Genomic DNA, 17,388 nt, shown 5'->3' with positions numbered 1-17,388 from the left:
ACCATCTCCCATTCTTCTGAAAAAGTCTTTAAGTCCGGCCAACTCCATCTCCCCTCAAATGACAGACCTGCTATCCAGGAACCAATATCACTGCACTCCCTCTAAAGTAAATATAACATTTCTTAAATTAAGGAAACAAAAATTGTACACAATTCTCCAGGTCCTGTAAAATTGTATAAGGCACCTTTACTCAAATCATCTTGTCATAGAATCATAGAGTTGTACAGCACAGAAACAGGGCCTTTGACCCAACTTGTTCATGACAACCAAGTTGCCTACCTGCTCTAGTCCTATATAGTCCTGTTTGGCCCATATCCCTCTAAATCTTTCCTATCCATGTATCTGTCCAAATGTCTTTTAAATATCATAATTGTACCCATCCCTACCACTTCGTCTGGCAACTTGTTCCATATACACACCACTCTCTGTGTGAAAAAGTTTCTCCTCAAGTCTCTTTTAAATCTTTCCCCCTCACTTTAAACTTACACAATATGCCCCCTAGTTTTGGACTCCCCTACTCTGCAGAAAAGACTATGGCTATTCACCTCATCTATGCCCCTCATGATTTTACAAATCTATATAAGGTCACCCCTCAGTCTCCAGTGCGCCAGAGAAAAAAGTCCTCACCTATCCAGCCTCTGCTTATAATTCAAACCCTCCAATCTTGGTAATATCCTCATAAATCTTTATGCATCCTTTCTAGTTTAATTGCATATAGCAGGGCAACCAGAACTGTACACAGTACTCCAAATGTGGCCTTACCAATATCTTTTACAACTGTAACATGACATCCCAACTCCTGTACTCAGTCTCATGACCAGTGAAGGCAAGCATGCCAAACGCTTTCTTCACCACCCTGTCTATCGGCGAAACAGTTCTACAGCGGATGCCATCTCCCTGGCCCTACACTCAGCTCTGGAGCATCTGGACAGTAAAGACACATACGTTAGACTATTGTTTATTGACTACAGCTCTGCCTTCAATACAATAATCCCAAGCAAGCTTGTCACCAAACTCCGAGACCTAGGACTCAATACCTCCCTCTATAACTGGATCCTTGACTTTCTAACAAACAGACCGCAATCAGTGAGGATAGGCAGCAATTCCACCAGCACGATTATTCTCAACACTGGTGTCCCACAAGGCTGTGTCCTCAGCCCTCTATTCTACTCCCTATACACTCATGACTGTGTGGCCAGATTCTGCTCTAACTCCATCTACAAGTTTGTAGATGATACCACCATTGTAGGCCTTATCTCAAACAGCGAAGAGTTGGAGTACAGGATGGAGATAGAGAGCTTAGTGGAATGGTGTCATGACAACAACCTTTCCCTCAATGTCAACAAAACAAAGGAGCTGGTCATTGACTTCAGGAAAGGGGGCAGTGTACATGCACCTGTCTACATCAATGGTGCTGAGGTCGAGAGGGTTGAGAGCTTCAAGTTCCTGGATGTGAACATCACCAACAGCCTGTCCTGGTCAAATCACGTAGATGCCACAGCCAAGAAAGCTCACCAGCGCCTCTACTTCCTCAGGAGGCTAAAGAAATTTGGTTTGTCCCCTTTGACTCTCACCAACTTCTACCGATGCACCATAGAAAGCATCCTATCTGGATGCATCACGGCTTGGTAGAGCAACTGCTCTGCCATGGACTGCAAGAAGCTGCAGAGAGTTGTGAACACAGCCCAGCGCATCACGGACACCAGCCTCCCCTCCTTGGACTCTGTCTTTACCTCTCGTTGTTTTGGTGTAGCAGCCAGCATAATCAAAGACCCCACCCACCCAGGACATTCTTTCTTCTCTCCTCTTCCATTGGGTAGAAGATACAGGTGCTTGAGGGCACGTACCATCAGACTTAAGGACAGCTTCTACCCCACTGTGATAAGACTATTGAACGGTTCCCTTATACAATAAGATGGACTATGACCTCATGACCTACCTTGTTGTGACCTTGCACCTTATTGCACTGCACTTTCTCTGTAGCTGTGACACTTTACTTTGTACTGTTACTGTTTTTACCTGTACTACATCAATGCACTTTGTACTAACTCGATGTAACTGCACTGTGTAATGAATTGACCTGTACGATCGGTTTGTAAGACAAGCTTTTCAATGTACCTTGGTACAAGTGACAATAATAAGCCAATACCAATACCTGTGTCACCACTTTCTAGGAACCATGTACCTGCACCCTGAGATCACATTGTTCTACCGCACTCCCCAGGGCCTTACCATTTACTGTGTAAATCCTGCCCTGGTTTGTCTTTCCAAAATACAACACCTCGCAGTTATCTGAATTAAACTCCATTTGCCATTCCTTGGCCCACTGGGCCAGTTGATCCAGATCCTGTTGTAATCTTAGATAAATTTCTTGTAGTGAAGGCCAACATACCACCTGCCTACAGCTGCTTGTTGGCTTTCGGTGACTTGTGTACAAGGACACAAAGGTCCCTTTAAACATCAACACAACTCAAGTTGTCACCATTTTTAATAATACTCAATATTTCTGAATTTTCTACCCATGGATCACCTCCCATTTTTCCACATTGTATTCCATCTGCCAAGCTGCTATTCATTCACTCACCTGGTCTGCATCCAATTGAAACCTCTTCATGCCCTCATCATCACTCACATTCCCACTTAGTTTTGTTTCATCAGCAAACTTGCTCTCCTCAGCAAAACCATTGACATAGACTGCAAACAGCTGGGGACCAAGTACTGATTCCACTAGCTTGCTAACCTGAGAGGAACTTGTTTATTTCTACTATTTATTGTAGGTCTATTAACCAACTCTCAATCCATACCAGTTTTGCACCCAATTCCTGTAAGAAACCTTATTGAAAGTCATGTAAAAATACAGATACACCACATCCATTGGTTCACCTCATCTACTCCACTAGATATAGCCTCAAAGGTAGATTAATCAAACATAATTTTGCTTTCACAAATCCATGCTAAATCCCCTAAATTATATTACATATAGTGGGCCAGCTCTCAAACAATGACAAGATGGAGTACAGGAAGGAGATAGAGAGCCTAGTGGAATGGTGCCAAGACAACAACCTTCCCTCAACGTCAGCAAAACAAAGGAGCTGGTCATTGACTTCAGGAAGTGGGGCAGAATACACACCCCTGTCTGCATCAATGGTGCTGAGATGGAGATGGTTGAGAGTTTCTAGGTGTAAATATCACTAACAATTTGACCTGATCCAACCATGTTGACACTACAGCCAAGAAGGCACACTAACACCTCTATTTCCTCAGAAGGCTAAGAAAATTTGGCATGTCCCTGATGACTCGTACCAATTTTTACAGATGCACCACAGAAAACATCATATTCGGATGCACCACAGCTTGGTATGGCAGTTGCTCTGCCCAAGACTGCAAGAAATTGCAGAGAGTTGTGAACACAGCCCAGTCCATCACGCAAACCAGCCTTCCCTCCACTGACTCCATCTACACTTCCTGCTGCCTCAAGAAAGCAGCCAACATAATCAAAGACTCCTCCCACCCCGGTCATTCTCTCTTCTTCCTGCTCCCCTTCCTCTCGGGTGGAAGATACAAAGGTTTGAGAGCACTTACCACCAGGTACAAGGACAGCTTTTATTCCAGTTATTAGACTCTTGAATAAACCTCTCATACGCTAAAAGATGAACTCTTGATCTTCTATTCTACCTCGTCATGGCCTCTGCACTTTATTTGTCTACCTGCACTGCAGTTTCTCTGTAACTGCAACACTATGTTCTGCATTCTGTTTTCCTTTTTACTAGCTCAATGTTATTATATATGGAATGATCTGACTGGATGGCACACAAAAGATTTTCACTGTATCTTAGTACATGTTACAATAATAAATCAATATCAATACTATTTTCTTTGTGTCTTGATATCACATTATTACAGATTCCATCTACTAATGTCAGGCTAACCAGTTGGTAGCTCTTTGTTTTCTCTCCTTTCTTTCTTAAATAGTGGGGTCATATTTGGTCCAATCTGCAGGAACCATTGCAGAATCTGCAGAATTGATGATAATCAGAGTGCACATTACCTCCATAGCCACCTCTTTCAATGGGATGAACATCATCAGGTATTTGGGATTAATCAGTTTTCAGGCTCATTAACTTCTTTAGTAGTATTTCTTTCTTAATGATAATTTCTGTTACTTCCTTTTTTTCACTGGTCCCTTGGTTCTCCAGTTTTCCTGGGAATTTTTTTATGTATTGGTCCTTGAAGACAGACACAAAGGATCTAAGTAATTCCTCTGACATATCCTTATTCTACATCACAAATCCCTAACCTCAGTTTACAAGGCACCTACATTTGCCTCTGCTAGCTTTTTCCCTTTTTACAAACCCATCAAAACACTCACAGGCTATTTTGATTCAAAATAACAAAGCATATATTTATTCCAAGGCATGGAAGGGTTAACCTATACAATATCTAACCTGTATTCTTCAATATCTCTCTGTACAATACTTTGATTATTTTTTCTTTGATCGTTTAATCTAAATTCTGTCCTTTTGAAACATTCTAATTTTCAGGTCAACACATTTACTTTAAACCTTTTATTTCTTTATCGATTTCCAACATAAACCTAATAAAGTTATTGTCACTTACTCCCAAGTGGGTCTCCTCCCTTGAGGGCACTTACTTGTGCTTCATTATTAAAAGCTGACACTATAGCCTTCCTCCTTGGACATGGAACATATTGAGCAAGGAAACAAACCTGGATGCATTCTAAGAACCCCTCCCATTATGACCACAAACATTTGTCTTATCGAATCTACCTTGAGATGGTTAAAGTGTCCTATTATTACAACTCTATTACTGAGCCAAGCACTGTTAGCTGCCTTGCAAATCTAATTGTTGCTTCTTTCTCACTGTTCAACGGTTGAGTGTGCACTTGCAGTTTGTTCCTAGTCACTTTCCAAGATAAATCACCCCAATTCTACCATGAATACAAAGGGCTGTCCTATGCAGTTTCCCCTTTCATATCTTCACTGAAATTTCATATAACTGGAATATTTTGTTTCCATTTTTACTCAGTCTGAAGATAAATTTCTATCAAACCTATGAAGGACACAAAGAAAATATTTTAAAAAATGTCTAACCCTGCAGCCATTTCAGTAAATATGTTAAGAATAATAAAATGGCAAAGGGAGCTGGGGCATACTAGATGCAGGTAATATTTAATAGATGACAAAGTAATGGTTAATTCATTAAACAAGTACTTTTAATCCCTGACCATGGGAGAGCTGAGGATAAAATATCAAACATCAAGATTAACGTGTCCCTCCCACTGTATCTTCATCTGAAACGTTGTCTATAATTCACAGCACTGGTGGTTTCACTGAAGTTTCATATTTCCCAGGCCCTAATGCCAGCCATGCTATTGTCCTCCTCTTCCATATCGTTAGATTGCTTTGCTCTGTGTCTTCCTCAAGATCCTGCCACCACAAAGATGGTGTGGCAGTGTCTCTGCCTTCTTAAGAGGTTAAGGAGATTCGGCATGTCATCGAAGACTCTGACAAACTTCTACAGATGTACAGTGGAAAGCATTCTGACTGGTTGCATCACAGCCTAGTAAAGAAACTCCAATACACCAGAACAAGGGGCTACAGAGAGTGGTGTATTCAGCCACTTCCATCACAGGTACAGCTCTCCCTACCATTGAGAACATCTACCAGAGGCAATGTCTCAGGAAGGTGACGTCCATCAATAGGGACCCCCACCATCTGGGCCATGCCCTCTCCTCATTGCTGCCATTAGGCAGGAGGTACAGGAGCCTGAAGACCCACACCTCAAGGTTCAACAACAGCTTCTTCCCCACTGCCATCAGGTTTTTGAACCGACCTGTAAAAACCCTTAACACTACCCCGGAATATATATATATTTTTTCTTTTTCTCTCTCAATCTTGCACTGGTGTTGTTATGTCTATATTGTTGTTTATTTTGCATATGTATAAGTTATGTATAATTTATGACAATTTAAGTTTACGTTAACTTATGTTTGTCCTCGTTTTGTAATGTACTGTGCTGCTCCTGCAAAAAGTTACCCTTGGTATGTAGGCCCATGACAATAAACTTGAACTTGAACAATATCGCATTCACTCAGGAAACAATTGCACTTGTTCCATGTGCAATGTGAGTGGCTAAATCCATTCATATCCTTAAGCTTCTTGACACATTCAACATGTCAACTGCCTACATCATTGCTGCTCTACTCTCCACACCTGTTTTACCTGGGGAACTCTATTTCCTATTTCCCTCACAGTGGATCAATGAACTGCTGCAGGAAGTCCCCAAGTTACGAATGAGAACTGTTCGTAACCCGAGTTTTTTGCAAGTCGGAAATGAACAGAAACAGTGTGTGGGAGAGGATCACAGAAACAGCTGTGACGGGAGAGCGAGCAGGCACAGGAAGAGCGGCTGCCAGCCGGCCTCACTGACTCAGTGAGTGAGTCTGCTCAGCACCACCCAGCCCCTGAACGTTTGCGAGGTGGCGGTGGGGAGAGAAGGCACGTGGAAATGCCCCATTCCCACCCAGCAGAAGATGCCTACAGCCCCACAGCAGCCAGCAAATCCATCCCCATCTATCCCGACTGTCTCCCTGACGCTCGATCGTATGTACTGGGTGTCCATAGGTCAGGCATTCATAACTGGGGAGTGTCTGTACAGCAAGCTAGACTCAACAATCATGTGTGGCTGTGGGTTTCTTTACATTGATATAAGCACAGCTGATTGAACAGAGCTAGAACAATGAGCTGCACATCCTTTATTGAAAGCAGTTACACTCATCTAAAAAGCAGTGCCTTGGGCAATGATATATTGGCTAACATGTGTGGCACACTCAATTTTTAAAGGTACCCTTGCACTTATTAATTTGTAGTGGAGAAAAGAAGCAGGGGTTATCGTTGCTGGAACAGTGAACAGTTTTGGCAGAGGAGACCAGGACATGAAGTTGTTCCCAGTGGTTCAGTCAGATCTGTCACTGAAAGGCTACAGCAAGTTGTCTGCTGTAAGTTGAATGGGAATGGGGGAAGTGGGACCCTGGTAAATTGGGAATAAAAATTACCAGGATAGAAAATATTCAGATGACCCTGCCGTTACAGCTGTTTGGGTTACGGAAATTCACCATTACAGAATTCACAAATCACTACCCGGAAGTTTGAGATACAGAATAAAATTTGCTCTCACAGAATTTTTGTGAATAAAAAGAAATAAATCAAGGCTAAATTTTTTTTTCAACTTGCATTTCTTGATGCATGCGCAGATGATGCGGATTCACATTACGGAAAATTGTGATATGGACGGTTTTCTAGGAAATGCAACTTTCCCATAATGAGGGGGGTCACAAGTATTGGAGTTTTACAGTATTGTTTGCTGTAGAGAAGGCTTTGAAGTGTAAAACTGCACAAGGGCCTTTCCTCTGTCATCTCCCTTGGGGGAGAGCACTGATATTTGGAGGGTTTATGTGAGCTCATGCACACACAGTTATAAGGATGAAATTAGAATGATAACTACAATACCGGTTCCTCCATCACTTTTGCTCTCAGTCTCTTAATACTCTCCATTTTTGGACCTTAAAATTTATTCATTATTTGGGATCTGGCAAGGCCAGGATTTATATGACTTCCAATTCCAAGTAGTCCCAAGCTCCAAGTCATGCACACAGGAAACAATCTTAACCCAACCTATCTGGAAGGTCTTGAAGTAAACTTATCAGACTGGATGAACTGTCCATGCTTTACCGTGTCTGATTCCTTAAGGACGATGGGGTTAAGATTAACCCCCTATATATCTGGTCAACATGCACACCGAGTCAAACATGTGCTGACTATTCAACAGAGGGAACAGCAAACTCATACAGAAAAGGTAAGACTCCTGACAGGGAGAAAGAGACAAGACTATTGATAAACGTTCAGTGAAAGAAAAAAGTCTGATAGACCATTAAAAAGAGGACCCATTTTACAAGGTGATGTCCATAACCCAAAGCTCTTTTGGAGCACAGAAATATCAATCAGCCCCTGAGCTCAACTCACTCAGACTACCTTGAGTCCATCCATCCATCTTGATGCAGGAGTCCTTAATAATAGAACCTGATAAAAATCCATTAATCTACTTTGGAAAATGTCTATAGTTCACCAATATCAGTCCTTGAGTGCGAGTGTTTGTGATTCCCCTTCAAAATGCTTCAATTTTCCTGGAAAAATTATACTTATTTTCATTCTAATGACCATGCCAATCAGTGTATTGCTTAGATCACAATGTCATGTCAATGCAAATGGTCGTCCAAATTTAATCCTTTTCATCTCAGTAACACTTTGATGAACCTGCACTGCATCCCCTCAAAAGGCTCGCTATAATGTAGGGCCAAGAACAGACTGGATCTGAGCAAAACTCGCTCTCATTTAATTTTTAACCCCAGCAATTGAGGCCAAGATTTTATCAGCTTTATTAATTATCTTTGGTGACTGCCTATATGCTTTTAGTGATTTTTGTAATTAGACCCAAAATCCCTTTCATCTGACCTAAAATGTTAACTTTGTTTGTCCCTCCACAGATGCTGCCAAACATGCTGAGTATTTCCAGAATTTTTAGTTCAGATTTTCAGCACCTGCAGTTTTATTTTGAATCACCTGCTCATCGCAGTTCCTAATTTCATTTCAATGAGAAAATACTCTGCTCTTTCTGAACTTCCTTACATCTAACAATACCTATCGACAGACTTGCCACACATCCTTAATCAATCAATATCCCATTGCAGACATGCTGCCCACCAGTATTGTACACCAGTGTTATACGATGACAGACCCGTCCCCACCAGTACTGTACCCCAGTGTCATACAGTGACAAACCTGTCCCCACCAGTACTGTACACCAGTGCAATAGAGGTAGACCCCTTCCCACCAATACTATACCCCAGTGTTATACAGTGACAGACCTGTCCCCACCAGTACTGTACCCCAATGCAATAAAAATAGAACCCTTCCCACCAGTACTGTACCCCAGTGTTATACAATGACAAACCCGTCCCCACAAACCACTGTTACATGGTGACAGAACTGTCTCCACTGGTACTGTACCCCATAAACCACTGCTATATGGTGACAGAACTGTCTCCACTGGTACTGTACCCCAGTGTTATACAGTGACAGACACGTCTTCACCAGTACTGTACCCCAGTGTTATATGGTGACAGACCCCTCCCCCCCAGTACTGTACCCAAGTGTTATACAGTGACAGACCTATCCCCACCAGTACTGTACCCCAGTGTTATATAGTGACAAGCATGTCCTCATCAGTACCATAACCCAGTGTTATACAGTCCCAGACCCGTCCCCACCAGTACTGTACACCTGCGTCAATGTCCTCCACCAGTACCCACCGTCATAACATCAGGGCAGAGTCTCAGTCTTTTTCCTGAATATTAGAGGTTATAGGTTTAAGGTGAAAGGGGAAAGATTTAAAGGGGACCTGAGGGGCAAGTTTTTCACACACCTGGTGGGTATGTGGAAGGAGCTGCCAGAGGAAGTTGTGGAGGCAGGTAGAATTCCAATGTTTGAAAGACATTTGGACAGGTACATGGACAGGAAAGGTTAAGAGGGATATGGGCCAAATGCAGGGAGATGGAACTAGATCAAGCAGTCACTTTGGTTGGCATGGATGAGTTGGGCTGAAGGGCCTGTTTCTGTGCTGTATAACTCTATGACTCTAAAGTTAATCAAACTGAAACTTAAAACTCTGTCCCTTTCTCCACAGATACTGACCAACCTACCAAGCCTTTGTTGATTTTAATTCAGATTTTCAGCATCTGCAGTTACCTTCCCGCTGCCTACAACCCCCGGGTGACGGACTACACCTCCCAGAAGGCGCCGCGCGGCGCATGCTCCATGCTAGTGTAGCGGGACTCGGCACAGCGCATCACCGCGCCTGCGCAGAGAGTCAGCAGGCGAGTCCGGGGCCGTCCGTCCGTCCGTCGGTCGGTGCTGAGGAGAATGAGCGGCCAGGACTCGTTGGAGAAGCCCGGCGGAGGCTCGGGCGCCGCTCCCGCTCCGGCGTCGGGCCTAAGCTGCCAGGAGAGCTACGCCTGCAGCGGCTCGGAGGCGGCCTTCGAGTGCGACGAGTGCGGCAGCCTGCAGTGCGGCCGCTGCGAGCTGCAGCTCCACGCCCAGGCGCGCTTCGCCGACCACGAACGGAGGCGCCTGCAGCCGGGCCACGTCCCTTACTGCGACCAGTGCCGCGGCTCGGCGCTGGGGCCCGCTCCCTCCGCCCGGCCCAGGGCCAGCGCCCGCTGCCAGAGCTGCCGGCTCAACCTGTGCGCCGAGTGCCAGCGCCGCAGCCACGCCAACCGGCGCAAGCACCCGCTGGTCAACTACCCCCCGCTGCCCGAGGCCGGTCCCGGGCCCGAGGAGCAGCAGCAGCCGCTGGTCCAGCTTACCAACAGCTTCCTGCTGGTCGATGAGAAGGAGGAGATCCGGGTAAAGCGACGTTTACTGCGGATGGGCGGTGGTTGGGCAGAGGGCAGGAGCTGAGCCAGCTGCTCCCTCTTGGACTGCGGGCTATTGTGGCAGCCAAGTGCCCTGCCGTCTTAATGTTCAAATCTGTACTTGGGCCGTCCAGAAAGAGCATTTTAATACTGTCATGTAGTAGTTAGCCCAGTTTAAGACCAAGGATTAGTGGTTGCATTGGTGCAATGTTGTTAAGGGACAGCTAGTGGTGGTGAAATGTTTGGCAGCATCTATGGAGGGAAATAGGCAGTCGATGTTTCGGGTCGAGACCCTTCATTTGGGCATCCTGATGAAGGGTCTCGACCTGAAACGTCACTTTGTCCATTTCTCTCCATAGATGCTGTCTGACCTGATGAGTTCCTTCAGCTTTTTTGTGTGTTGCTCCAGATTCCAGCATTTGCAGTCTCTTGTGTTACCGTGGTGAAATGTTTATTCGTAGTGGAGGGATCTACCCCCAGCCCCGTGGTTTCCCCAGGAAGTGATAGAAGACAACAGGCAATCTGCTGGAGGAACTCAGTGGGTCAAGCAGCATCTATAGGAGGGAAGGAATTGTTTTCAGTCGAGTTTTAAATTTGTGCATGACAATCATTTCCAGTACTTCTGTCACCACTGATCGTGAGCTGTAATTACCAGGTTAATTTTGGTAACCGCAGGTTAATTTTGGTAACTGCAGCTTAATCCCTCTTGTTTTGAATTAAGGTGTAACACTTGCAAATGTCCCCCCAGGAACACTCCAATATTCAAATTGAAGCTATTCTTTCATGCTTTAGTCCATGCTTTTCTCAGTGAACTAGGATGCATCACATCTGGACTGTATGACTTGTTAACTCTGAATGATATCAACCTATTTATAGTTCCTTCCTTTCCTTTTTTTCCCCATCATTATCTTTAATCCTCTTGCTTCTGCTGCTCCATTAGCTTCATCATCTCTTGTAAAGACAAGCACAGTTTTCAGTACTTCGGTCATGCTCTCTGACTTGATAAGTTTTAATTTTTTGTTAACTCTATAACCTGCTAGAATTGAGCTGATAAAGGCACAATGAAGGTAACAGCACATCCAGGACTTGAATAAACAGCAGGACCAACAATCTGTAGTTGGAAATCTGTAATTGGAGAAACTGGAAAAAGTTGAATTTTGAATGGAAGAGAATAGAGAAGAAAAGTAACCTGGATGTGTACTTTGACAAAACAGCAGTAGGAATTACAGTTTTCGTGGAATTTAGGAGGAATAGCTTTCAAAATGGTGCAGTTAACTAATGCTAATGTAGACAAAGGGTAAAGAATTGATTTAAATTTAAGTTGATTTGAAGAGGTAGAATTTTTGAAATTAAGCTTTGGAATTTTCTGCCCAAGAGCTGTGGTGCTAGGTCATTTAATGTACTCAAGGCTGAGATAAAATTTTTGAGCTTTAGGAGGGAATCGAGTCATGGGTGACATCAGGATATGCATTGGGTAACCCATGATCTGGTTGAATGGTTTTTAGGCTTGAGGGGCTGCATGATCTACTCCTGTTGCTCATGTTCTTCAACTTCGTAGAGAAACAAAATTAGACCAGACATGAAAAATTCAGAAAGATAGAAGAATGATTGAGTCAGCAGCCTGAGGTACATAAGTAATTGCAATGAGGAATTGAGAGAGTGTGAGGGAATAGAAACTATGGAAATGTGTGCAGTTGCTCCAGTAGATATCCCTTAACTGCAGCTACAATTATCAACAGTTACTGTCAATACCCTTGTAGGCAACTCCTTTTTAAAAGAGCCAATGGTGTTGATTTTTCTCAATCTAATAAATCTGATGCTACAAAGTAAGAGTTCAATTTAATTCCCTAAATTTCTCTGTTTGGCAGTATCTTTTATTCTCAGCCATGGCCACAGTTGGGTACAGGTACTTGGCTGTCAGGAATGAGTGAAATTTAATCAAATTATCCAACCACTTTTGTGGAGGATTAGTATCATGTTAGTATCATGCAGGATGGAAAGTTTGGGGGCTGAGGGTGGGGTGCAGTGGCAAAGATGTGAATTTGTCCCCTTCCTGTTTTGCTGTTGACTGTAGAGTCTGAAATGCTATTTTAAATCTCATTACAATAAGCAAGGTTATAATTGGACTTTCCCAAGTAATTATTTCATGTGTTTGGTTTGTTCCTTAGGTAGCAGATGAAGAAGAATTTATTCAAAAACTTGCTTGCAAACCAGATGAAAACCTCAAGGTTGTTTCAATCTTTGGCAACACTGGTGATGGAAAGTCTCATACCCTTAATCATACATTCTTCCAAGGTCGTGAAGTTTTCAAAACCTCCCCAACCCAGGAGTCTTGCACCGTTGGAGTATGGGCAGCCTATGATCCTGTTCATCACATTATTGTTGTTGATACTGAAGGATTGCTGGGAGCTACTACCAACTTAAGTCAAAGAACAAGATTGCTACTTAAAGTACTTGCTATATCTGACACAATTATTTACAGAACTCATGCAGACAGATTACACAATGACCTCTTTAAATTTCTTGGTGATGCATCTGAAGCTTACCTTAAACACTTCACAAAGGAGTTGAAAGCTACCACTGCAAGATGTGGATTGGATGTTCCATTGTCTACACTAGGACCGTCCGTCATAATCTTTCATGAAACTGTGCACACTAAGTTACTAGGATCTGGTAAGCTAAACAAAGAATTTTAGTATTGCATCTGGATATTCCGGTGTATTGTATAACTAGGCTTTCATTTTTATTCCCCCAAGGTGAAATTTATAAGTGCTTAAAAGTTATAGTATGTTTGATTGTAGACGAGATGATGATATTTAAGGTGGTAGTGGTTTAATGTTCCCATGTAGTAAAACTCCATCTCAACTTTTGACATAATTATCATGCATCTAGTCCAAAAAAAGGATGATTAAGGCTATGTACTTGATCATTAGTCCATGAAACATTGGAGCAGAATTAGGCCATTCAGCCCATTGAGTCTGCTCTGCCATTCAATCATTGCTGATTTTTTCCAACCCCATTCTCCTGCCTTCTCCTTGTACCCCCCTTACCAATCAAATCTATCAATCTCTGCCTTATACACTTAGCCTCCACAGCACTATGTGGAAATGAATTCCACATTTGCCACCTTCTAGCTGAAGAAATTCCTCCTCTTCTCAGTTTTAAAGGCTGTGCTCTCAGATCCGAGACTCTCCCACTAATGGAAACATCCTCCCTGTGTCCACTCGATCCAAGCTTTTCAGTATCTGATAGGTTTCAATGAGATTCCCGCACCCCCCCCCCCTCCGCCCCATCCTTCCAAACTCCATCGAGTACAGGCCCAGAGACATCAAACGCACGTCATACATTAAGCCTTTCATTCGTGGGATCATTCATGTGAACAACTTCTGGACCATCTCCAGGGCCAGCACATCCTTCCATAGATACAGGGCCCAAAATTGTTCACAATATTCCAAATGCGGTCTGACCAATGCCTTAGGGTAATTTTGAACTTAAGGATATCCATGGATGGAAGCAAAGTTCAGAATTATTGTTTATAATATATTTTCCTTTGCTAATTTTCTGCCTTTTGCTCCTGTTCTAAAGGAATTGATTAGTTGAAGGGTTAAGATTGTGCTGTATTACATTGCCATGCTTCACTGTACAGGATAGAAGTCAGGAAAGCATCTGCGCATACTTCAAGAATTGTTTATTTACTTTTCACAAATTTCGTAAGAGCAAACTTTTATTCCATATCCCAGAGTTTTTAGTAGTGATATGTGAATTCTGTAAGGGCGAATTTCATTACCCAAACGGCCGTGACACGGGTCACGTTTAGTACCATCCATTTATATCACCATAGTGCAAACATGGCATCTTTGTTTGCTGTTTCGGGTGAAAGATGCGCTTCTTTTAGCACAGCGTTCCTTTAATGGTAGAAATATAAAAAAAAATGCAGGTACTAGAAATCTGAAATATAAACTACTGGACATGCTCAGCGGGTCAGGCAGCATCTATAGAAAGAGAAATGGTTAACATTTTGGCTTGACAGTTCGTCAAAGCTATATTACTGCTAGTATTTCAACAGTACACTGGAATTATAACATGGTTGGATTTCAGTTCATGGTTTACAAATCAGCGCACATGATGTAGCTATTTTAAAGCAATGTGAGCCACCAAATGGTTATATTAGAAATGAAAATACAGAGAGGAGGGTTTAGTAATTACTTGGCTTTGCTATGTGCAATAGAGGAAAAAGATTGTACGCTCAATATTCTGAGGGAACTAACAGTGAATCGGGATGTGAACAACAGATCCGTTATCAGAACCATTTCTACTTTAAGGGCTCCATTGTTCAATGCCTTACAGTCTTGGATCCCAGTTAATCTGGCCTAGGTCTGTACAAAACACATTAAAATTGTCTGTCCTATTTAAATACTCTTCCATTGCTCCTTGGATTTTCCATAGCTGATCTAAACCTTATGATGCGGTAATCAGTGTTCCTTGGTCTTTCCCAAATGATGATTGTTCACATGACCAGCCTTATTTCTCCAGAACCAGATCCAGCAGCTAATTGTTTCCATTAAGACTACTGTTGACTTCCAGGAAATTCGCTATTATATACATCCCATTGGTGGGTTACAGGTATATGGCACATTATATTGGTATATTACTGGTATATGGTATATTACTGTGTATGTGGCACTTGTATTGTTTCTGACCTTGACTGTTTCAGACATCCATCCTTCCAACAATGTAATACTCTTAATACTGTTACCCCTGCATCCGTGGCTTTCTTCCCTTTCTTTCCTGAACAAATTTTATTCAGGAGTATTCAATACGTAGATTTGAGCCAGGTCATTGTAATAATCACAGCATCATAAATGTAACATATTTAATGTGCTTTATGCATATGGATGTCAAAATTCTCTGAGATCCTTGGTGCATATCCAACCTATTAGATCCATTTTTCAGGTCCAGCCTAGAGTCTCTGACCTGGTGATATGGGTCAGTTGGTTGGGAATAGAACCTGGCTACCTGGCCTGAACCCAACAGGGCTGGTTTTGTTTGGCAGGGTCAGAGTACATTCTGATAAAACATTCAGGGTTTGCCTGGCTTCATACAATATCCATATCAGGATGATTTGCTTTGTATAATCACTGTGTCCTCTTGATAATATTTGGTGTTTCATCATTAAACAGATCATTAGTACATCTGAGATACCTAAGATGATGGTTGGGTAGGGAAAAATGTGATTAGGGTTCAGTATTATACCCTAGCAGACTTCAGATTGGGAGACTTGGCTTCCTTCCATGTGATACTTTAGGTACAGAACTTTTAACACTTTATCAACTACCTAAAGTGTAACTGTTCCATTAAATTTGACAAACTTCTACAAAATAAATGCACTGTTTACCTTTATAATTAAAATTTGCCAACAGCCATTTTGTAAACGTAAGTGGTCAGCACTGGTTGGAAGCACTCAGACCATTATAGACATTTGGCATTGTACCTTTTGATGATTTATTTAGATGGTCCTCATCTTCTTTAAGTTACTTGAATTTAGTAGCAATGGATTAACAGTGAGATTCACCACTTGCTGTAAAGAAGATCTCCATCATATTGTCCCAGCAAAAAAAAATGAAGCAGTAGGATTAGTAAACATGCATCTTCTGATCTGTTTCTAGAGAAACAAGTTAGATTAGGAAAAGATCTCTACACCATTGGGTCAGTGCCACTTGTTGACTAAAGTCATGAAGAGATGCAGCATGGAAACAGGCCTTTCAGCCCTCCAAGGCTGTGCTGATCATCAACCACATTTTTTTACACACCAATTCTATGCTAACTACTGAGCAGTAGCCAAGTTGAAAGAAAGTATGAGAAGGGTCAAATTAAGTAATTGAAACAAATCCCTCTATCCCCTCTTTGCATTTTCCCAAACTTGGAAAATCGCACCAGGTCAGAATCAGAATGAGATTTATTATCACAGACTTGTATGATGTGAAATTTGTTGTCTTGTAGCAGCAGTACAGTGCAAAGACATTAAAAATTACTACAGATTACAAAAGTAAATAAGTGCAAAAGAAAGAGAGGAATAAGGAGGCAGTGTTCATGGACTTTTCACAAATTTGATGGTGGAGGGGAAGAAGCTGATTCTGAATCATTGAGTGTGGGTCTTCAGGGTCCTGTACCTCCTCCCTGATAGTCGTAACAAGAAGTGGGCATGTCCTGTTGAAGGTCCTTAGTGATGGATGCAGCACTGTCTCTTGAAGATGTCTTTTGATGATGGGGAGAGTTGTGCCCATGATTGAGCTGGCTGAGTTTACAAACCTCTATAGCCTCTTGCAATCCTCCAAAGATCTCCAGATAGCCTGAGACAGTGCTATCTGTTGTGCTGTTGGGACATGTTGCTAATACTGTTGTTCAGAATTGCTTTCTGGGAAGGTGGAGGAACAGGAAGTGTGCAAGCAATTATTTCTGCATGTTTTTATTTAAAAGTGAATCTCAGTAACCATGAAACCATTGGATTATTGTAATGCCTATGGGGAAGGAAATTTACCATCCTTGCCTGCTGTGGTCTGTGTGACTCCAGAGCCATCAACGTGTTTAATTCTTGAAGGCTGCCTCAATTCGGGGACAATTAGGAAATGGACTGTAAATACATTGCCAGCAGTATTAGCATCAAGTGAACAAATAAATAAAACAGTATCTAGTTAGTTTGACCTGTTGTCTATGTGATTTGCTGACCATAAGAATACAGTCTGAGTTTACGAATCAAGTCTAAGAAAATTCCCAGAGTTTCTGTTTGCCTGAAATGCTGCATGCACCATCCCATTCTCCAACAATGAGTTCCCCCCTCCCCACCTCTTACACAGTGTATACGGTCCTAGGAAACTTACGGTCTTTTTTTTTACAAGGAG

The 17,388-nt window shown here is 42.4% G+C and overlaps 1 protein-coding gene across 1 annotated transcript in view; it reads left to right on the top strand.

Annotated features, from left to right (window-relative positions):
• The first annotated feature begins 9,860 nt into the window (after window positions 1-9,860).
• Window positions 9,861-17,388, top strand: part of zfyve1 (zinc finger, FYVE domain containing 1) — a 42,020-nt gene continuing 34,492 nt past the window's right edge. The window contains exons 1-2 of the mRNA XM_052041673.1: window positions 9,861-10,481; window positions 12,658-13,162. Of these exons, the coding sequence (XP_051897633.1) occupies window positions 9,999-10,481; window positions 12,658-13,162 (988 nt within the window). The 5' untranslated portion in view covers window positions 9,861-9,998. The remainder of the gene's footprint in view (window positions 10,482-12,657; window positions 13,163-17,388) is intronic.

The sequence above is a fragment of the Pristis pectinata genome, chromosome 1 (genome assembly GCF_009764475.1).
Source record: "Pristis pectinata isolate sPriPec2 chromosome 1, sPriPec2.1.pri, whole genome shotgun sequence".
NCBI classification, from domain to species: domain Eukaryota; kingdom Metazoa; phylum Chordata; class Chondrichthyes; order Rhinopristiformes; family Pristidae; genus Pristis; species Pristis pectinata.
This window is presented reverse-complemented; position numbering and strand designations above follow the sequence as displayed.